Source organism: Bos mutus, chromosome 3 (genome assembly GCF_027580195.1).
Source record: "Bos mutus isolate GX-2022 chromosome 3, NWIPB_WYAK_1.1, whole genome shotgun sequence".
NCBI classification, from domain to species: domain Eukaryota; kingdom Metazoa; phylum Chordata; class Mammalia; order Artiodactyla; family Bovidae; genus Bos; species Bos mutus.
In genome coordinates, this window is record NC_091619.1 from 82,177,649 (window position 1) to 82,202,006 (window position 24,358).

General features: G+C 39.0%; 1 protein-coding gene across 3 annotated transcripts in view; it reads right to left on the minus strand.

Annotated features, from left to right (window-relative positions):
* The window catches only part of NFIA (nuclear factor I A), a 400,772-nt gene that overhangs the window by 138,159 nt on the left and 238,255 nt on the right, over positions 1 to 24,358 (minus strand). For all 3 annotated transcript variants that reach the window (XM_070367937.1, XM_005891231.3, XM_070367936.1), the window contains exon 4: positions 6,166 to 6,240. In XM_070367937.1, coding sequence (XP_070224038.1) covers positions 6,166 to 6,240 — 75 coding nt within the window. The remainder of the gene's footprint in view (positions 1 to 6,165; positions 6,241 to 24,358) is intronic.

The window sequence follows — 24,358 nt, forward strand, 5'->3', positions numbered from 1 at the left end:
TAAGAATATAATCTTATTTTTAAAAATAATTTCCATGCCCTGATCAAAGGTGAACCAATAGGCCACTTGTTCAGAAAAGAAAGTTTCATATCTACTCCACTTTAATGAAGACCTAAAACCCAGCAAATCTTTAAAATGGCGCCCCCGAAGGACGAGGACATTCGGAATCTCTTATCCTATACTAATTTCTTCATGAGCCTTTCTTTGCAAGAACATTTTGTAATTTTCAAGTTTGGGCTTGTCCCTGTCAAAGAGATTCATTTCCTTGTTGTACCTTGGAGGCGAGTTAATTCTGTTGTAGTAGCTCCATCGTGGCAGGTTAGACTGTTACCAAAAGAGTTCCTACTAAATTGCTGGCCAGAAAACCAAGGGTGTAGATGTGGGTTCCCCAGAGATGCACAAAGGACCTAGAGACTTCAAAAAGAATTTTACGAATGAACTGCAAGTTGGATCTTAGCAACGATTCCCGTGTGAGAATACAGAAGAGTGCGCATTTCTAAAGCAGCAAACAGCCACTAGGGTGCCACCTCATGCCAGGCTGAGCAGACGCCTTCCTCCATTCACTCCTGCTCTCCATTGACAAACACCTCGGGAATTCTGTAGCCACCCAGCAGCCTGGCTTTGTGGCAGAGCCAGGATGGTTCAGCTGCTGGATTTTAATCGATTCTGCAGCAGTGCAATGGGAACCCCAAATCAGTCTGGGTAACTGAGAGTGGTTTTCACACCCAAAGATTCTAAGGCTGGCCACAGTGTACTGAGAACCCTGGCTTTTCAAAATTCCAGGGCCATGAAGTCATCCCCAGCCACGAAGTTTACTTAACCCTTGCAGCCGGCTCGGGTGTACAAACCACGGCTAGAAAATTAGAACCCGTCAGGCCAGAGTCACAATGGCCTGTGTGTATTTGCGGTTTTCCTCTTTTCCCAGTGAAGTATTTAAGGTTTCAGAGTCACTCCACCAACTTCAAGAGAGTCAGCACTTTAGAAGGAAATGGGCAGAAGGAGTGGGTTTTTTTTTTAAGGAGGATTTTCTGGGTTCATACCAGGCAGAATATCTGACAGCCTCAAAGCACTCACTCTGAGGAAAACATTGGTGCCAAATAAAGAAGAGAGGGTGCTGACAGAGAGCACCATCTAAGCGGCATCATTCAGCTGCCAGTGGAGTGGGCTCTCTTTGTAGCAACTTTATGGGAGACAGACCCATCTGAAAATGCTTCTAGAAGGCTTTGTTTGAAAATGCAGCATCATGTCAGAGCCATTTCAACAGATGGTTCCTGCCTCTTTCCTCACAGTATTATGCTAAAACAACTTCACTGACTCTGAACCTCATTGTCAGCACTTGTAAACCCCCTCCCCCAGAGCAGAGAAGACTTCTCCCTTCTCTCTGGCAACGTGTCTAGTGGTCTGTATTCCACCCTCCCTCCCCCAGAACAAAGTAATAAATAACCAGAACTACTTTCAGATGGTCCAAGCACAGGGAGGGAAAAGGTAGGAAAAGAATGAATGTACATTTACTTTTATGCTACAGACTTGCTTTGCTGCTAAGAAAACCAGAACTATCCTTTCTTGCCTTTCACGGACTCCAGATGATGCAAAAAATTAAAAGTTAGGTACACAGCAGACAGGCTTCCCTTGTAGCTCAGATGGTATAGAATCTGCCTGCAATGCAGGAGACCTGGGTTTGATCCTTTGGTCGGGAAGATCCCCTGGAGAGGGAAATGGCTACCCACTCCAGTATTCTTGCCTGGAGAATCCCATGGACAGAGGAGTCTGGTGGGCTATAGTCCATGGGGTTGCAAAGAGTCAGACACGATTGAGCAACTAATACACACATAAACACACACACACACACATATGGATGATGCAAAGGAAGAGGTAAAGAAAGAGGGAAATTGCTGGGAGACAGCAGCAGGAGCCTCTGATTCTAACAGGTGTGTGCAAGTGAGAAGGATAATTAAATGTCGAGCAACCTTGTCACTTGACCCTCATCTCTGAACGTGCAAGGCTAAGCTGGCAGCCCTTCCTTGCGTTTCTCTGCCACTGCCACCCTGTAGTAACATGATTATAATCAACAAACTTAGCACATAGTTATTTCAGTGAATCCTCCTGAGGAAACACTGAAATAGCATCTCCCTCCTCTATTAAGTTTAAAAGGAGGAAAACTAAAAACAGAAACTAACTGGAAACCTGGGGAATGTCAATATTTGTTTAGCAAATTTAAAAATTAAATTCAAAAGGTCCAGAAAGAGAAAAAATTTTCAAGCTAAGGCCACCATCAGTGTGAATGTTCTGGACCACGTATGTGGTTACAGTTAGTGGTGATGGGGGGACTGGGTGGGGCTGGGACAGACAGGAGGAAGATAAGAACTGTGCAACACAATGGAAGAAATTCTAAGACAGTGAGGACATTAGAAACTTTTACCTTTTACATCCAGGTAAAAGGCTAAACTATAGAAAGAGTAAAGGGATCCCTGGTTGGGGAAGTGGGAGGCACAGGTGATTTGTAAAGAAGTGAGACTGTTCTGTAATAACGGATGCATTTGTCAAAACACATAGAATGTAAAACACAAAGAACCCTCATGTAAACTACAAACTTGAGTTATAATAATATATCAGTATCAGCTCATCAATTAAAATGAATGTACCACACTAACAAAAGATGTTAATAAGACAGGAAATTGGGGAGGAAGCCATATTGAAATTCTTTACAATCTGTTAATCTAAAACTATGAACTTAAACTTCTCTAAAGTCTATTCGTTAAAAAGAAAAAAATCAAACCTGAAAACAAATCCAGGAAAAAACTGTAATTAAGTACTTTACTTGTTTTGGTTTACCCAAAAATCATTTTAATTTTTTAACACAAAAATTAATAATTGAAAAGTTTATCAACTCTAACAAGAAATCATAATTTAGTAAAAGTACAGAATCTTTGGATTGTTTGCTTCTATAATTGTTATAGGAGTCTGTGTGTTAGCTGCTCAGTCGTGTCTGACTCTTTGTGACCCCACAGACTGTAGCCTACCAGGCTCCTCTGTCCATGGGATTTTCCAGGCAAGAATACTGGAGTGGGTTGCCATTCCCTTCTCCAGGGAATCTTCCCAACCCAGGGATCTAACCTGGGTCTCCTGCATTGGCAGGTGGATTCCTTACCACTGAGCCATCAGGGAAGCCCTACAGTTGGTTATAGGAGAGGTCATGACCAAAATGTCTACAGGCAGTTGAGTACAGCAAAATGAAAAGAGCAAGTTTCTGAACTTCGAGCATCACTGATTCCTTCATCTACAAAAAGGGACAATAACAGCAACCATGGGAGGACTGAATGATGTCTAGCACAAGGCCTGGTACTTAGTACTTGATACACTCTAGCTACTATAACTTTTCATATTAGTTTAGCATCATGCTCCTTCCAGGACTAACATCATGCATGAAATTAACTTATATGCCAGTTAGCTTATTTCTATCTCAGGGTTGCAAATGCACCCCAGCCCCACTTATCAGGAAAAAGTGTCCACTGAAGCATTTAAGTGGACGCTTAGCATCTCTACTGTGGGGAAGGGGGCAACACTGTAAGGAACGGTTAAGGATGTTGACGCCATCATGTGACCTGAATGTCTAGTCTTTCAGAACAGTGTGTGGGTGAGGAAGTGTGAGCGGGGGATCCTTCCCCCAGCAGCCAAGGCAATCTTGAGACACAGACCCTGACAAACCTGGATTATAGATCTGCGGGAGGGAGGGGGCTCTGCATGGCACTTTGGCCTGAAGCCACAGTTTCGCTGACACAGCCCAGTCCCACTCTTGCCAAACAGTTTCAGTCAGCATGAGGCCATGTGTGAGTGAATCCTAGAGCGATTACACAGCAGAGTGCAGAATCGAAAAGCATTTGGGAGCCGAAGGACGCTCAGGATGCCAGGCATCAGCAACACGGCCCTATACAGGGACAGGAAACAAACCAGGTCCCTCTGCAGATTCAATGTGCGGTCCAACCATAGCCCCTGGCAATTCTCAAGGCAGATTGAGAATTTCCTTGGCAACTGTGTGGGGCAGACTGACGGAAGTCTCGTCAAGATGGGCCCTGAGAAGCCTCGGGATATAAGACCTTAAAGGACACAGAGAACGTGGAAGAAGGCTGTGATTCTGCGGATGGTGAGCAGTGTGGGCCTTGGCCTACAATGGCCTAGGTCTTAGGACACTGACAGTAATGAAAACTTAAAAGGATGCACAGCAGCCAGGGTAGACTACAAAAGGTCTTGGGCACCAATCTTAAGAGGGTTTTCTTTACTCATTAATCTAAGGTGATATCCTGTAAGGGATCTATGAATGAATGTATGTCCCAGTAATGCCATCAGGATAGTTATAGTCTTATACTCTATATTACTATTAAAATTATAAGAAAAAAGTAGGATGATGATCACCTTTTAAAAATCTTAAAAAGTAAAAAATATACATATGAATGCATTACCATTTGTCAATGGCTAATCAGCTGTGCTGTGGCAGCAATATACCCACCAAGTTAACAAGAAAATCTAGTCTCCAGCTTGCTGTTGGTACTCCTAGAACACTTCATAATATGGCAGCAACTTCATCTTTCCAAGTCATAAACTTGCTGCTCATAATGCTTCATTCTCTAGGTTTCCAACATCCCTACACCAGAAGATTACAGCATTAACCAAGGACTCTGGTGCTAGAATTCTAACACTAACCATGGTTACCTTCTTGCTGTTTCCCTGTCTAGTCTCAGGCTGCAAATTTCTTCAAGTTCCTTTGGGTTAGTCTAAACATACAGATTCTAGCACTACACAGATTTAACCTTTTGCCTACTTGTTTGACTTTGGATAAATGACTTAACTAGATTCTTGATTTAACTCATGTGTAAAAATGAGAGTAATATCTTAACTGACATGTTTATTGCAAGGATTAATTTTACGTAACATACATGACAACCTATGCTTAGCAGACAGATTCTCTTTCCCTCTACCCCTGTATTCCATGCCCATACCTTGGTATCCCACTTTCTGTACTTTTAAGAAATAAGAATAGACAGAACCTGAGCTTGTGAGAATCAGGATAGCTTGCCTTGCTTGATCTGACATCTTGTCATGAGACTGACTTGCTTACTCAGTCAAGCTTGCGAGACTGTAATACAGTGAATGGAGGGTATGAACTTGAAATAAAAATATTTATTTTTACTCCACCTCACTCCTCAAAGAATTTGATGCAGCTTGAAACCAACTTCAACAATGCAAATTTTATCTACAAGTGGTATTTTGAAGTAGAAAGGGGATTAAAAAATAAAATTTAAATATTTGTTATCTTTTCCCTTGGTATTGGGACCTAGAACACCATAGTCAGTGTAGAAATGTGTTCTTTTCATGTGAGCCAGAAACTTTTGTTTTGTTTTAAACCATCAAGCATCACAGGCACAATGCCTAAGGTCTGTATGATCTTTTCAAGACCTGCAAAGTTATCTGAAATATGATGAAAATCATTATTAGGTTTTTGAAGTATAGTTGATGTATGATACTATGTCAGTTTCAAGGTTACTGTAGGTATACTTTTAAATAAAAACAAAGAGAAGTCTTTGTGGGACGGCAACAGAGTGTGTATATGTGTGTCTGTGTGGCAGGGTACAGGGAATTGGGGGGAATCCTATACCTTCTCCTTGGACTGTCTGGATTATATCATAGCCAAATACAATCAATAACCCTCTGATCAATGGGACAGGGTGGTGACAGGTACTTTTAATTCACTGTTGTTGGTGATTATTGACAAGCTGGTAATGATCATGCTGCAGGGTGTCACTCACGCTAAGGGCATTAGCATCCTTTGAAAGGTCAAAAACAAATTCTTTTAAAATGCTGAATTTCTTAGAAATCCAGAAGCTTCAGAACTTCTTTAAACCAGGTTCACACTATAAGCTAGGAAATACCTGAGACACTCAGGATTTCAGTTCTTTCCCTATGTCTCACATTAAAATATTTAATTTTTTCTGACTTAAATTCTTGGCTGTCAAACAAACTACATGGCAAAATGCTTCCAAAAGGTGTATGAAAAGGATATTCTGAAAGCGATTTATGTCTTTAGGAGGCAAAAGGTAAGCAAAAAACCCAAGGCAAAACTGTATCAAATCAAGGCAAAACTGTATCAAATCAAGGCAAAATTATACTTACTCTGTGACACTCTTACTAGCTCAGTCACACTAAAAACACCTGATGTGACGAAACTGTCCTGGAAGCCCAAATGTCCTGGGGAAACAAAAACAAAAGAAACAGAAGTGTCATAAATAGAAGACATTTGATGAGAGAATTCCAAATATTAGTTTCATTGTGATTAGAAAATGTGAAGTCTAATTTCAGGTTCTGTTCTAGTTAGAGTTATGTAGGAGGGTACAGTCATTTAGTTATGAAGATGGTTTTTTGGTTTGAATCTTTGAATCTAGGGGTTATGGAAAGCTATGACACAACAACTGGGTGATTTCTGAAATGGTTAAAAAAAGAGAGTTCAACAGGAAATCCGAAACAAAAGATGATTTAAATAAATGGTGACCTTGGCTGACCTCTGAGACCTTCACAACTGGGATGAAAACACCCTACCTAAGAATCAGCTAGGATAGCTAAATTCCATAACAGTTTTTAAACATTATTCTCTAAAGAAACATCTGATCGGGATTAGCTATCCATTCATTCAAACCAAACAAGATTTAAAGATGTTCCTCTCACTTCAAGAGGCACCACAGTGTGACTCTTTAAAAAGCCAACCTGCAAAGAACAAGCCCCAAACCTTGAACCATAAACACAAATTCTTTTGAGCACAAATAAAACTTTCTAAAAAGGTAATCAACAGTTCAAAATGACTTAACCTCTGAATTTTGCATCTGCTTTATTTTTGCTGGGTATAATTAATTTCCCTTAAGATATCTGATATTACATCTAATTATCCACTGCTTATTTATTTTTATGGTATATTCAGGAACATATTTATAAACGGCAAGAAATACATAATTTCTGCATGTCATTTCCCTCTCTGCCTCTGAAGTTTTCTGATTGTGAGTATCACAGGTGGAATCCAGTTGAGAGATCTGTCTATAGGACTAGTGTTAATCTCCTGTTTTAAAAATAGGGTCATGGAGAAGTAGTTGGTGGAAGGGATTTTTTTTTAAATAACTATTCTTTGAAATAAGAAACATACCTTTAAGAAACACAATGTAAGAAAATGAACTAGTCTGAATGTATAACAAATAATTCATAAATATGGTTTATGTTAGCAATAAAAGTTAGATTGTGCCCACTACTAAAAGGAAGCAAGTTTACCTATCCATGCACCAATAAATTTGTTAAATATCATGCACATAAACGCATGCAAAAAGAAATCACCAAGTTTTGGAGAATTAAAAAAGGACCTACAAATTATTCTTTTTCTTTTGGTTAAATTGGACTTTAGCATAAGAAAGATGTTTTGACTGAGAATTAAAAGACAATATTCAGTTAATTTTTACATCAAACACACCATCTATGATATTTTAGATGAAGTGGCTCTAATTTTTAGAATATGCAATAATCATACTTTGCTTTTTAAAAATAAAATGGCACCATGTGTAGGGATGGATGTTAACTACATTTATTGTGGTGGTCATTTCACAGTAAATACATAAACTGAATCATTGTCTTCTACACTTGAAACTCACATAATGTTTATGCCATTTATATCAATTAAAAAAAGAAACACATATATACACTACCATTTTTTTTTAAAGAAGACAAAATTCATTTGAAGAAGTGACTAAGAAATTTCACTTCTTAAAACAACCCACACCCGGGTATTCAGTTGACATTTACTTGGTAGGTGCCTGAGATGTTGCTGCCTCTTGGGTTAAAAGAACTGAGAAGTAAAAACAAATAAATAAGTAAAACTCAAAGTCCTGGCAAAAGAGCATAATATCTCTTTCTACTGTGACAATGTGAACATCACATTTACCCCACAGCCCATAACAAAGGAAATCCAACCACAACCTGCATTAAGTTTGACTTAAGACCCATCTAACAATAGCAAGGAAATTCAGAGCTGAATGTGAAAATCTGGGTTGATCTCCAGCTCCTGCTCATCTCTGTCTGTGTCACTTGCTTGCGGGCTGATACTTGTTTCAGTTCCAACCTGTGAAATTCCTTATTTTAAGGACGACTTAACATGAATTTCTAAGCAGAGTGAATGTGAACATACTTTAATCCTGCCTCCAGAAAAAGCAACCAATGTATTTTGAAAACTTCGTTTAGATTAGCGCAAGGCCTTGGGAGGGGGAAGCCCAAGTGTTCATCCACTCAAACCATCATCCTGCTCCTTTTCTTTTGTCCACCTCTTAAATGTTGGTGTTCTCCAGCATTTGTGCTCATCTCTGCTTATTACATATTCCCTGTGTTATTTTATTTCCATGCTACCAGCTACCAGGCTTGACTGTGATATGTGTGAAAACTAGAAAAATATTTGCTTGGTTCATCATTGTATTTAATACCTGGGACAAAGCAGTTAGCAAGTGCATATTTGTTGAATGAGTGCATGAATGAATCTATAGGCCAATGACTCTCAAATCTTTAACTTTTGCCAAGATCTCTCTCCTGGGTTCCAAAAACATAGATCAAAATATTTATTAGATATTTCTATCCAGATAGCCTACAGGTATCCTTAGATCCAACATGTCCAAAGTCGAGTTCCTTTTCTTCTCTCCAAAAATCTGTTCTTACTCTGTCAATTCCCTACTTCAACAAGCCATCCACCGTTCATCTCATTTTCTATGTTTATGTCATCCCTGACTCTCGCCTCTTGCAAACACCCACATGCAACGAATCTCCCCCTGATTCTACTCCATGCATATCTCCATCTCTCCCTCTTGACTGTGGCCCTGGCTCTTCCCACTTATCACCAGCATGATGGGACAGCCTCCTACGGTCTATATCATCAGTCTTGGCTTCTCCTCTAGTCTGCTTCCCACACTGCAGCCAGAAATGTCTCTCTGACAGGCAGATCTCATGATTCATTCATTTATTCAACAAATACCTCTTGAGCACCTCCTCTGTGTCTCCTGTGTCAGACACTGGGCCAAGGGTTTAAGACACACTCCCTACCTTCAGGAAATCTATAGTCTAGGATTAGATACAGCTGAAAATGAGTGCCAAAGAATGGATGCTTTTGAACTGTGGTGCTGGAGAAGACTCCTGGGAGTCCCTTGGACAGCAAGGAGATCAAACCAGTCAATCCCAAAGGAAGTCAACCCTGAATATTCGTTGGAAGGACTGATGCTGAAGCTGAAGCTCCAAAACTTTGGCCACCTGATGTGAAGAGCTGACTCATTGCTGGGAAAGATTGAGGGCAGGAGGAGAAGGGGGTGACAGAGAATGAGATGGCTGGGTGGCATCACATACTCAATGGAAATGAGTTTGAGCACGCTCCAGGAGGTAGTGGAGGACAGCGAAGCCTGGCGTGCTGCAGTCCCCGGGGTCGCAAAGAGCTGGACCTGACTTAGCGACTCAACAATGACAACAAAGGGGATAAATAATATTAAGGACACAAACAGGAAGAGCTTTAGAAACAGTGGACAGGGAAGGTCTCTCTTTATGCACTTCAGACATGGTTCAGAATGAACAAACACAGCTCAAATTGGGCTCAATATGCTTTCTTTCCTCTTTTATAAAAATGTTGACAGAACTTCTTATTTCCGTCTCTTATTCTCTCTCATCTCTACCAGTGAAATCAAGCCCATATGCATCTGAAAACTATTAAAATGAACCACCCGAACAGTCCCTCCAAACTAAACAGGACAAGGACAGGACAGACAAGCCATTTAGACAAAGCTTCCAGTCAAGAAGGTGAGAGCAGGTTCCCTGAGGAGAAGTGTCTGGGTTGTCCTATTGTTGTGATTATGCTTCATGTTTTGGGAGACCAAATAAAAACGGGATAAAGGACAGCATTATTCAATGGACAGAAGGAACTAAAAAAAGTCTAGTCCCACACTTAAGCTAGCGTCTTGTATGATCCTGAAAGTCACTGTAAAAATAACAACTGGATCCTCCTCCCCTTCCAGCAACCTGCCTCCTAAAGCCTATTTTAGTGGAATGTCTGTAATTTAGAAGATAAAATATATGTCAGTGTACAAAAACCAGAAAAATAAAAAAGAAGTATTCACAAATCCTGAAGGAAGCATCCCCTCACACTATCATGAAATTGAGTCACGTTGCCTTGACTACTTTATAATAAGTCCCCAAGGAAAGACCTGTGTAAACACTCCACGTAACTTTAAATGACTATGAAACTGGTTTTGTTCCTTCACCAATTATTTGGAAACCCACTGATGAACTCTAGAAGACAACAACGAGAAGTGAAACCTGAGAAATGATGGAAAAAATGACACAGCTAACGTAATTACTAAGCAAACCTGAGCAGATTAATATTTTGTTCTTACTAACACAAACCAAATCACAAAAATGACTTTCAGGGAAATAACACTAATCTGGGTGGTCTACTTTATCGCAAGATGAGAGCAAAATAGAAAAGACAACACAAAGGCAAATTTAAGTACTTAATTCTCAATTCAGATGTTAGCACTGAAAGATCTTCAGATGGGAAGCTGAGTAAACATTCCCCAAAGGTCCCAGGATTTACGTTTTGAGTAGGGCCTCTCAGAAATGAGTGCAAAACATATACTTTGGTTAAGTATGCCTTAGGTGAAAAGCCAGACTGCAGACTGTTCTGACTCTCTTCAATTCTGAACTACGGTCCAGGAGCAATTGTATAGGAGATTGAAATAACGACCAGATTCTTTTTCATTTTAGATAAAATGGCTAAAAAAGTTCAGTCACTGAAGTCTTGTTCAATGAATTCACAATTAGAGTACAGATTTCAATACCGTGGAGTCTGTCATACTCACAGTGGGGAGGGATTAGACTTTCTAGAGAGGCAGAAATACAAAAAGCTAAATTCTTTTATGGGTCGTTAGGAAAAGCAGCTTTCTTTACCTCGATGATATCAGCAGTTATTATGGAAAATGCTATTAGCAGTCCCTTCATCTTATGAAGGAACTGAATATCTATCTACCTCTTAAAGGAAAAAAGCTAAATTTGCAGAGACATACGGAGAAGGCAATGGCACCCCACTCCAGTACTCTTGCCTGGAAAATCCCATGGACGGAGGGCCTGGTGGGCTGTAGTCCAGGGGGTCACTAAGAGTCGGACACGACTGAGCGACTTCACTTTCACTTTTCATTTTCATGCATTGGAGAAGGAAATGGCAACCCACTCCAGTGTTCTTGCCTGGAGGATCCCAGGGACGGGGGAGCCTCGTGGGCTGCCGTCTCTGGGGTCGCACAGAATCAGACATGACTGAAGTGACTTAGCAGCAGCAGCAGGTAACCTTGCAGAGCGGTTCAGAGGTCAGGGAAGAAATAAGTGGTAACAAACCATCTGGAGGGCTGGCCTTCAAAGAAAGCTGGAACATCCATGAAACAGACGTGATGCATTTGAGGAGGAAAGTGTATACATGAGGTGGTATGTTTGTTCTGTTGAAAGAACAAAGGCAGGAAGCTGCAATGGCTCAATGGTAAAAGAATCTGCCTGCCAAGGCAGGAGATGCGGGTTCCATCCCTGGGTTGGGAAGATCCCCTGGAGGAGGGCATGGCAACCCACTCCAGTATTCTGGCCTGGGAAATCCCATGGACAGAGGAGCCTGGAAGGCTACAATTCATGGGGCTGCAAAGAGTCAGACACGACTTGGCAACTAAACAACAAGAGCAAAGGCTCTCAGCTCTATATTATCATATTTCATCTAGCCAATGGATGGAGGCACACTGCATACACGGGTCCTTCAAATGTACAGCCTGCTCTCCATATAAGGGGATGCAGAACCCGCTGATACCAAAGGCCAACCATGCCATTTTACACAAGGAACTTTAGCATCTGAGGATTCTTGTATCCCTGGGGGTCCTGGAAACAAGGCCCATGCATATGGAGGGACAACTGTAATCTCTATTCTCTCACGGTAAATACGGTTCCATCACTAGTAAGACAAGCCAATGGCCAGGCCTCTTCATGCTTGAGTTCCTCAAAGGAAAAGAGCTCCCTTGTGGTCAGGCCATTTCCATTCCACAAGTACTTGGGACTGTCTGTGACGTGCAGGTCTTGGACTAAATCCTGAAGACATCACTCTCACAGAACTCATGTTCTGCTGCTCCTAAAGAAAAGCTGACCTCATCAACTCTGTTCCTCCCTGGAATTTTCATTCCTGCTTCGGTGAACTCCCAGCTGGCTTCTGAGCCACCCAAGCGGTAGGCATGTGGCTCCTTCCTCGTCTCTGGCCCCCACGGTTCAGTCCATACTTATCAGCTGTGCTCAGTCAGTCCTGTTGAGTAGAGCGTCAGCTTGACCTGCCTCCCGTAGGAGGCTCCTTCTCTTTATCTGACAGTGATTTGTTTTCCTGTCCTACTTCAGCACCCCTACAACAAACCAGGCAAGAGCAGGCTATGTCTTCTGATCTGACTCTGCCCACAGTCACAATCCCTTTTCTAGGTGTGCAATAAATATTGATTCGGTGATTCAGATGAGCACCTTGAGACACCCTTATTTAGTAGCCCTCTAAAGAACTATGTAAATTAGTTTACCTCCAGTCACATGTTCCTTCTATACTTTTCTTTTGGAATATCGTAGAAAACAGATTTTTTTTAAGGGGGGGTGTAAATATGTCTACTGATCCATTAAATGCAAATTAAAAATTTTTGGTCTGTGGACAAAGACAGAGCCCACGGGATGGCAAAGCAATAAGAAGAAGCTGGGACCCTGAATGATGGTGTAGAGTAGAACCTCCCTGCAAACTTAGCCTATCATCTGGAACAGTTACAAAAAGAAAAATAGATTTTAATGTACTTTAACCACCTTATTTTTTTTGGTCTTTATTATAGTAGCCTAGTACTTAACCTAACCAACATAAGTGCCAGTCTTTCCCTTTAGAATCAAAAGTGCCACAAATTAGCAGTCCAGTCTGCAAACACATTTTGCTTGGCTAGCAGAATACTAATTTTTTTTTTTTTTGCACATGAAAGTTTTTAAACTGAGCATGAGCTTACAAATATACCACATTCCCTAGTACTCTTTATTGTATTTCATTTATTTAAATGTTCTGTAAGGCCCTTGTAGCCAAAGAAATGTGTGATGCCTGATACACATCTTCTCTTCATGTTTATCTAGTAGCACAGTAGAGATAGAACACATGGTTGGTTGCTGTGTTTTGTCTGATAATAAAACCATCAGTGTTTCATGATTTCTTTGAGAATAAAGTTTAGATGTATTAGCTGGGTATTTAAAGCTCTTCAAAATCTGGACTCTAATATATCTTCTCAGCATTTTAGGTAGTAGTTCCAACATCATCCAAATATTGGATTGGTCAAAAAGTTCATTCAGGTTTTTCCATAAGATGTTACAAAAATCCCAAACAAACTTTTTGGCCAACCTGTGTTGCAACCAAGATGTCCCATCTGTTGTTCTCCAAATACGGGTATGTTCCATCCTCCATGTCAGGGTTCATATCAGCACTTCCCAAACCCCGTTATGTAGAGTGTGTGTGTGTGTGTGTGTGTGTGTGTGTGTGTGCGCGCGCGCGCGCGTGCATGTGCTAAGTTGCTTCAGTCATGTCTAACTCTTTGCAACTCTATGGATTGTAGCCTGCAGAGTCCCATCTCCATGGAATTCTCCAGGCAAGAATACTGGAGAGGGTTGCCATGCCTTCTCCAAAGGACCTTCCTGATAGTCCCCCCAAATGCTCCACCACAAAAGAATTAAAAACAAAGACACAAGTACATATAAGATAAAGATTTCCATAGTAAAAATAGTTCAGGAAACACTATCACAACCACCCTTAGAGAATGACAAGGAACATTTACATAGTAAAGCCTCTGAGAGTTTCTTACAAACTTTCTTAATATCATTTAACTCACAATTTCCTAAATAATTTGACAAGGACACCGTTTGTTTTTGGCAAGTGTCCTTCCGTTCATACACTGTTCTGCTCCTTTTCCTATTTTCTCCCGTTTGGTTTATGTACTAAAGTGCTGAGGGGAAAGTAGAATCTGAACTCTTTGAGCTAATTCACACCTTTAAGGCAAGGCTAAAGGATATTCCCAATCTTAACTTGCAATCACTTTAAAATATCCAGATTAGGCAAATGGATCAAGCCGGTAACAGGTATTGTAAAGATAAGTTACCTAGCTGAAAAATTCACAGATAACATACTTTAGACATATTAGCTTTAATTCTTCCTGTAACCCTGTGTAGTTGGCAATCTTCTGATTTTACAGAAAAGGAAGCTTAAGCTCATTGAGCTTAAGTGACTTGCCCAAGGTCACACACTTAGTGGCAGAATTAGGAGTAGAACACAGGTTTGTTTAGTTCTCTTTATATAATGTATTTTATTGCATCTTAATCCAACAAATATAATACCAGAGACTTGATTATCCAATCTAACCCAAAGGCCTCATCATATCCTTTCACTAATTCCTGCAGTTAGTAAGGGAAGAGTAATATTTCACTAAACTAAATACGATGGCTCAACTTAACTATAAAGGTTATGACTTTGAGTTACAAGTGATTAGGCATTTAATTAAAGGACTAGGTCTAAAAGACATCAAAACATGTAAATAAAAGGTGGAAAAATATTTTTACTTATTTGTACGTTAGAAACATTAGATGCGTAATGTCTTAGAATGAACTGGAAATGACGGGATCTTAAAGATCACCTAGTAAGGGAGTCATCATTGTGTCATAAAGAATTTTAGACTAATAAAATAATAAGCTTTGACTTTTAAAAAAATAATATGTTTGCCGTGCTGTAACTTCACTTCATTTTTCCTCTGGAACAGGCAGAATAAATCTATTCTCTCTTCCATTTTGCTGCCCTTCACTTATTTAAAGACAGTCCTCAGCCCTTAATTTTCTCTTCCTTAGGCTAAATATTCTCTTTCATTGTTTTGTCATGTGAGCCAATTAATTTTCCCATTGCCCTTAAACATGTAGAATTATACATTTATTAGACCTATAATAAGCATAAATGGATATTCTTCAAGTGGACCCAACCACAAATTAGTTTTGTACAAAAACAGAGAAACACTTTGCTTTAAAAAAATTTTTTTCAAGCATCATAAAAAAAAAAGGTTCTTAACGAGAAAATTTTGCTTCAAGTTAGGAAAAAGTAACTTCCATTTAATTAATATAATGATTCATATTTTATAAATATATTAAAATTAACATTATCTTTTAATGCATCATAAACTTAAAAGTATTTCTTAATTAACCTGGTTGTGAATTAAAAGAGGCTTTCAAGCAAACTTATTGTTTCTATGTTCTGAACCAAAGTTTTCTCTAAACTTGGACAGGAACAATTGTTAATCTGCAAATGGATCAAACTATTTGTAATAGCTTCAGTTTCTGCTTTCAAACTCATACATACTGGGAAAAAATAAGCAAACGCATTCTCTGAATACATCAGAAACTGATTACCTTAAATGAAACAGACATGAAACTAGATCACCTGAGGGCTACCCTGGTTTATGGATGTAAAACAGGAAAAAAAAAATTAATGCCTATCATTCTGTTCTTCCTTTTTAGGTTTAATTCCCATGGCTGTGAAACCATTCACATAGAGCCTGCATGCTAAACCACCCGAGGACACACGCAATGACAAGGAAAGAAGATGACCAGGAGCCATGTGCTAATTTTAAGACACTCAACACTGACTTCGGTTCACAGGGCACAAGAAGAAAATCACTGATGAACTGAAGCAATACATTTTAAAAGAATTCTTACAATGACTTGTCTAAGACTACAAAAAAAAAATTACAAATAGGTGGATGTCATTTCCTAATTATATAATAAAATAAAGTTAATGTTTAGAAACACAGAATACAAACAGCAACCATCTTTTTTAAAGTCATTTGCTTGGTGCAATTCCTACTCACCCAGAAATTACTTAGTTACTGATGCCATAATTCACAGCCTTCATTAAATTATAGGATCTATAGTACACAATTCTGCAGATACTATGGCACGCCACAAATCGTCCAGGCCACTAGACTTTGAAGTTTGCTGGCTTAGCACAAACACAAAGTATTTTAGAAGTAGCAGAAAATTCTTTGTGAAATATAACAGAATGAATTAGACTGTTCAGGCCATGTCGTGTTAGCACAATGGGGGAACACTTTTAAGACTTTAAAGTCATGTAATACAATTCTAGGCTGGATTTTTCTTGTTAGAAAAAGTAGAATGGGAGTGATTGGAAGAGAAAAGGGCCAATATTTGACAACAGAAATCAGCATAACCTTTTAACTGCAGCAGCCATGGGTGACTGCCCTTTGACCTTGAAAGATTATGTGGGATTTCAATGACAACAGCTGGAAGTGAGCATGTATGAATGGAGAACACAGATCTGAGGCCTGGTACAAAAGGCTGCACAATCTCTGCCCAGATCAGAGTGCTGATTAGAAATTGTTTCCTGGTCCTGGCTTAATAGAGTGTGATAATGAAAGGTTTTGTCTTTTTTTTTTTTTTTTAATTCTTCCAGCAAGAAATCATTGGTAGATTTCTTCCAAACCCATTCTCCCCTTTTAGCCCCTCAAATCTCCTGGGTTTTCATGTATAACAGCCTTATCATTTTTAGTTAAAAACAAAACTTTGTTTCAAAAGCTACCTCTTACAGATACAATTTAAGTTCTTGAGTTTGTCTCTTGCATTTTAAAATAACCTCTATTTGGCATGTTACACAGCATATCATTATTTTTTATCTAAGGATCTGTCATACACACACATACATAAATGAGAGTTCAATAAAAGCAGGAACTGTAATCGCTCATTGCTTTAATTCTGCCACCTATACAGTGGCTAGCATATGGTGGGTCCTCCCTATATATATGACAAGGTAACACAGAAATGAAATATTTATTCTTGTCCATTTATTCTTTTTATTTTCTTGGCATAAAAAGGTAAATTCCTACATGAACATTTAATAATATCACCTTTTTCTTCAACCAAGTTCATAGATACACTAGCAATTTTTGGTTACATCTTCAGGTACGTTTACTCAACAAGAATTTATGAAAAAGATGAGTGATTACTTCCTGTCAAAGATAAGGTAACTTAACCAAGTAGATATATAGAGATTTGACTGCTTGGTGAATGAGGTCATTTCGATCCATAAGACCCCAGTGAATGATGTTCACTGAGCTAAAATTAGCACATACACTGATGCAGGTGCAATCTCAAGTTCCTATATGGGATCCCCATACTTGCTGACATTGCTCTCAAACTACCCAAATGATGCCACACTATTACTGAAAGGACACCGAGTTATGACTCATTTATGTTGTTTTGGTTTTACCATGCATTCTATCTTACCTTCCACCGTTCTGGATTTTGTTAACTCCTCTAGCTCTGGATTTTGCTAAGTACTCTAGTTTCTGTCGCAAATGAGCAACTCCTTAGTTTCAGTAGAAGGTGGCCTTTCCTTTATGCAAATAGTACTCTGAGTTGGGCAAAAACCAACCTGGCTGTGTGGTATGAGACAAGCAGAGGCTGGTGAAACTGACTTCCAAAGCAGACAGGGGTTGTCTGCCTACATCCTTCTGTAGCAACTCTAGATGTTATTACAAACAAGCCATGGGACAGATTGTTTTTTGGAACAGACCGAATCCATTTGCCGTTTCAAAATTCTATAAACAGAGTATTAAGGAATTCAATTCCCACAGCAACTATATGGGCGTTGGCTTCAGTTTTATGGGAATTTCTGCCAAGCTCACATATTTGTAGAACTATTGGTTTAGAGTGTCCTCTGCAACCCCGAGCAGGAGGGATCATTTCTTGCGATCGCAGTTCACTTTAAGGACTGGGTCTTACTGGTGACAGGTACACATGATAAATGTTCCAGAAGCCTGACCTAATTTCCCTTGAAGTGAGTGTTTTGCTAAGAACATTCCCTCAAAGTGTCAGCTTGCAACCAAGGATTCAAACCTGCCAGTGTCCATTCTTCTTAGCGAGTTATTACCATTGCTTTGAAAGTTCACTCAAAAGGAAGCTAATTCTGCCTCATTTACAAACTTCTTCAGACTTACGGCTGCATTTAAATAAGTTATATATCTAATGTAAAATAAGAAATTATAAAACATACTCAGTCTCATAGTTTTCAGTTATTTGTGATCAGAAAAACAAAACATTCTGGGCTTAGTATAAATTAAGGTGAACTTGCAATATACTTGTTTTTTCTCTTGTAAAGAGATCAATATGGCAACATGTTCACTTATCTTGTCCTTCAAAAATTATATCTGCAAGGTATTATTTATGTATCATATAGTAGTAGGGAAAATATTGCAGAAATTAGAACCCCAAATGTCCTAAGCCTCAGTTTCTGTAGCCATAACATGGCATTAATGGTTGTACCTACCTCTTGTTTGTTGCTAGGAATAATGAGATAATGTATTTAAAATAATTAGCCAAAAGTCAAAGATCTCTCTTGGTAAATGTCATGTTGCACTTGAAAATATGTGGCTTTTTTTCAAATATCTTTTTATATTGAATTCTAACATAATTCCACAATGATAACAGTATAGACGCCACATGATTTTAATGCCTTTGGACCATAAAATTTGTGCACCCTGTTTTATGTCCCTAGATATGTTCCAATGTCTCCTGGTTTATAGTCTACGGCAACTTGAATAGAATTTGTATCCTGATGTTGTGTGAAAACTGTATAAATCTTAATTACGTTAAATTGGTTCATAGTGCTTTTCAGGTCTACTATATCCTTCTTTTCTGTCTATTCATTCTATTAATTTTTGAAAGTTTGATATTGAAACTCCAATTAAGAACTTTAATTTATCTACTTAAAAAAAATAATTGTAACATATAGTGGAAATATATGTAACTTTGTTCTGTATCTTCTAAGTCTCCTGAAAATGTGTTATCATACTTTCATAATATAAAAAATAAGAAGGAAGAAAAAAACATCATTCCCATTTAAAATAATAATATAAAAAATACTTGGCTAAGAACCTAGAATATAGAATGTGCTCAAAAAAATGATAGCTATTACTACAATAATAAATTATGTTTTAGATGTTAAATCAATAGAAAAATTTAAAAAAACAGGTAGAAATAACTATGATCTTTTGATGTGAGAAAACAATTAATGTAGTATCTACATAAAAGTTTTATATACAATAATGATATTTTATTTACAAAGAATTTCTGAGTAAAAATGAAATTATTTTCTAAAGCAAGTAACACAAAAATTACCATTAAAAACAAATCTTCTGGTATTTCTTAGGTTTTTGTAAAGTGAAATAAAAACAGTACTTAGTCTCCAAATTGTTTGAAATAAATTGAGCATATATTTCAGTAATCTGATTCCTATATTTACTAATAAATATATTTATTCAGTGTTTGTAAAAATATAATTAGTTATAATTCCTAAAATAATTTTAAATACAGATTTATTTTTTTAAATGCACATTAACTATCTACCTGGGTCAAGCATTATCATAGGTATGGAAATAAAAATTTTGGTTTCCTATTTTAGGGGTGATAACTATAGATACTCAACCAAGAAAAGGACCCTTGGACAATTTTCTTTTTCAGTAAACTAAGTTTTACCTAATTTTTCAATAAAGCATATTTAGGAGTATTTCGAAAATAATAGCATACATATTTTGCCAGTTACATTTTATTTTTTTAAAGAATTTGATTTGCTGATAATTTTACTGGTAACGAAGTGCAAGCTGCCTGTTCCAGAAAACAGGTATTTAGAAATCTCATTTTGTTTTTCAGTATTTTTCAGATGAACACTGTATTTAAACTTTTTAAGATGTTAAAATACTTAGGATACTATAAAAATGTCTACAAAAAAAAAAAAGGAATATTAACACTGAATGAAGAAATACCTTTTTGAAATGAACTATTCTCAATCCAGGGCCTCCACACTTGAGCTCCTTACTTCACCACGAGTCTTGACTCCTTATAGCTTTAAATCAATGCTAAAAGAATTTGCCCTTTTAGGCAGAAGAATGAAGGACATGTTTCCCTCTACTGACTTTGATCAGTGAAGCCCTTTATGATTCAGGCCATTTCCTTGATTTTAGGGAACAGAAAAGAGTGAACCAGTAAGGCTCAGACCTGGCTTTACCTAAGCTGGAGCACTGAGTTTTTAGAACTTCTGCAATGTGTCTTGGCAGGGTTATCAGCATTTTGAGAGGGATTCCTTCCAATGTTCAAAACTACCCTGTATGCTATAGGACACTTAGCGTCCCTGACCTCCACCAGTGAATGCCAACAACACCCCCTCTTTGTGACAACCAAAACTGCCCTCACACATTTTTAACTGCCCCCCAAGGTAGGGGAAAAGGCTTCCCTGATAACTCAGTTGGTAAAGAATCCGCCTGCAATGCAGGAAACCCCGGTTCAATTCCTGGGTCAGGAAGATCCCCTGGAGAAGGGAATGGCTACCCACTCCAGTATTCTTGGGCTTCCCTTGTGGCTCAGCTGGTAAAGAATCTGCTTGCAATACGGGAGACCTGGGTTTGATCCCTGGGTTGGGAAGATCCCTTGGAGAAGGGAAAGGCTACCCACTCCAGTGTTCTGGTCTGGAGAATTCATGGACTGTATAGTACACAGGATGGCAAAGTGAGTGACTTTCACTTTTGCTTAAGGCAGGGAGGTGTCATTTGGTCCTTCGGTGAAAAACTCTCTCTAGTGTATAAACACTATCTTACAAATCTCATTAGGTAATTTTGATACCAGGTAATTTTGCCTACTACTGAATTGACTTATCGACTCTATAGTTAGAATGCAAACTCTTTTTAAGTCAGGGAATGATTCTTACAATTCTTTTGAGATTTCACTTCCTCCTCAGTCATGCCCTCTACCCTTCATCCTTACCCTAGTATCTACTTCAGATATTACAGTTAGAATTGGACGTTTTTAACTTTAAACTAAAAGTTAAAACTTTTAAATTTAACTGTAGAAATGCAGTTAGCATTTTAAAATGACAAAGTTTTGTCTTGTTTTGGGGGCTCTCACATATGTGGTTCATAAATATAAAACACAATTTTGCCCTTTCTGGAAGATCTTAATTTCAAATATTGGTTCATTGGTCTTTATGTGTACGTGAACACGTTGGCCCAGCCTCTCTGATCTCTTATTGCCGAGAAGATACATTTACTGTAAACTCCCAGGAACCCCACAAATACTGTTCTGTCTTGACAGTGCCTTTGTACCTGAAGTCCACAGACTCTATAGAAATATGAAAATAACACATAATGCTTGAAAATAAACTTTTTTTTTCTATTTTCAGCTCTCAGAGAAAGAATGTAGGTGAAATAAAAGAGACACAGAGCTAAAATGCCCCAAGTCCCTATTGCTAACACCAAACCAACTACATCAGTAAGCTCAACAGGCCAATTTCTGAAGTTCCAACTACTATCAAAAGAGAGAGGGAGAAGTTAAATGGAGTTTTTCTTTGTTTTTTGTTTTTTTTTAAGGTGCTTTAATTCTAAACCTAAAGTTTTCTCTACAGCTTGGTTCATTCCTCAACAATCTATGTCAATCTATGAGATAAGTATAGATGATAGACTTGGATCAGATATTAACATACTCCCTGTCCTCAGTTTAGCAAAAACACTTTTCGAAGAAGAAGTAGTAAGAAGACTGGGTTCACGCCAGCAAGACCCAATTCAAATGTCATCACCTTTTGATTTCATCTGTGTCCTCAGAGCATCACAGCCCTCTCTACATTGCACACTCAATAAATAATGACAACTGTCAGAAAACAATGGAAGCCTAAGTGATCAAACTTAATGGGACCAAGGATAAGCCTATGGCTAGGAAGCCAAGTGTGTATGTTGGGAGCGCGGGAGATCGCAAGTATTACTGCTAGATAGAGGTTTGCAAGGATGATAGGGCCAAAATTTGGAGTTTTCAATTTGGACAACATTCTCTAAGTAATCAGTTCAGTCGCTCAGTCATGTCCGACTCTTTGCGACCCCATGAACTGCAGCACGCCAGGCCTCCCTGTCCATCACCAACTCCCGGAGTTCACCCAAGCTCATATCCATCGAATCAGTGATGCCATCCAGCCATCTCATCCTCTGTCGTCCCCTTCTCCTCCTGCCTTCTATCTTTCCCAGCATCAGGGTCTTTTCCAGTGAGTCAGTTCTTCGCATCAGGTGGCCAAAATATTAGAGTTTCAGCTTCAGCATCAGTCCTTCCAATGAATAATCAGGACTGATTTCCTTTAGGATGGACTGGTTGGAGCTCCCTGCAGTCCAAGGGGCTCTCAAGAGTCTTCTCCAACACCACACTTCAAAATCATCAATTCTTCAGTCCTCAGCTTTCTTTATAGTCCAACTCTCACATCCATACATGACTACTGGAAAATCCATAGCTTAGACTAGACAGACCTTTGTTGACAAAGTAATGCCTCTGCTTTTTAATAGGCTATCTAGGTTCATCATAGCTATTCTTCCAAGGAGCAAGAGTCTTTTAATTTCATGGCTGCAATCACCATCTGCAGTGATTCTGGAGCCCAAAAAAATAAAGTCTGTCACTGTTTCCATTATTTCCCCATCTATTTGCCATGGAGTGATGGGATAAGATGCCATGATCTTCATTTTTTGAATGCTGAGTTTTAAGCCAGCTGTTTCACTGTCCTCTTTTACTTTCATCAGAGGCTCTTTAGTTCCTCTTTGCTTTCTGCATCTGCATATCTGAGGTTATTGATATTTCTCTCGGCAATCTTGATTCCAGCTTATGCTTCATCCAGCCCAGCATTTCACATGATGTGCTCTGCTGCTGCTGCTGCTAAGTTGCTTCAGTCGTGTCCGACTCTGTGCGATCCCATAGACAGCAGCCCACCAGGCTCCCCTGTCCCTGGGATTCTCCAGGCAAGAACACTGAAGTGGGTTGCCATTTCCTTCTCCAATGCACGAAAGTGAAAAGTGAAAGTGAAGTTGCTCAGTCGTGTCCGACTCTCAGCAACCCCATGGACTAAAGCCTGCCACGCTCCCCCGTCCATGGGATTTTCCAGGCAAAAGAGTACTGGAGTGGGGTGCCATTGCCTTCTCCATATAAGTTAAATAAGCAGGGTGACAATATACATCCTTGATGTACTCCTTTCCCAATTTGGAACCCGTCTGTTGTTCCATGCCTGTTTCTAACTGTTGCTTCTTGACCTGCATACAGATTTCTCAGGAGGCAGGTAAGATGACCTGGTATTCCCATCTCTTAAAGGATTTTCCACAGTTTATTGTGATCCACACAGTCAGACTTTGGCACAGTCAATAAAACAGAAGTTCATGTTTTTCTGGAACTTTCTTGCTTTTTTGATGATCCAGTAGAAGTTGGCAATTTGATCTCTTGTTCCTCTGTCTTTTCTAAATCCAACTTGAATATCTGAAAGTTCACGGTTCACATACTGTTGAAGCCTGGCTTGGAGAATTTTGAGCATTACTTTGCTAGCGTGTGAGATGAGTGCAATTGTACGGTAGTTTGAGCATTCCTTGGCATTGCTTTTCTTTGGCATTGGAATGAAAAGTGACCTTTTCCTGTCTTGTGGCCACTGCTGAGTTTTCCAAATTTGCTGGCATATTAAGTGCAGCACTTCTACAGCATCATCTTTTGGGGTTTGAAGTAGCTCAACTGGAATTCCATCACCTCCACTAGCTTTGTTCATAGTGATGCTTCCTAAGGCCTGCTCGACTTCACATTCCAGGATGTCTGGCTCTAAGTGAGTGATCACACCATCATGGTTATCTGGGTCATGAAGATCTTTTTTGTATAGGTCTGTGTATCATTGCCACCTCTTCTTAATATCTTCTGCTTCTGTTAGGTGCATACCACTTCTGTCCTTCCTTTATTGTGCCCATTTTTGCATGAAATGTTCCCTTGGTATCTCTAATTTTCTTGATGAGATCTCTAGTCTTTCCTATTCTATTGTTTTCTTCTATTTCTTTGCACTGATCACTGATGAGGGCTTTCTTATCTCTCCTTGCTATTCTTTGGAACTCTGCATTCAGATGGGTATATCTTTCCTTTTCTTCTTTGCCTTTAGCTTCTCTTTTTTTCTCAGCTATTTGTAAGGGCTCCTCAGACAACCATGGCTACATGGGGTACAGTCCATGGGGTTGCAAAAGAGCTGGGCATGACTTAGCAACTAAACAACAACAACAACGATGCACAGCTTATTTTTATAAGTAAGACGTGGTTCTCAGTTACCAGCTTTGTGACCTTGAATAAGCCAATTAAATTTCCATTAATTTATTCAGACAACATTTGTCGAACATTATCTGTTCCAGGC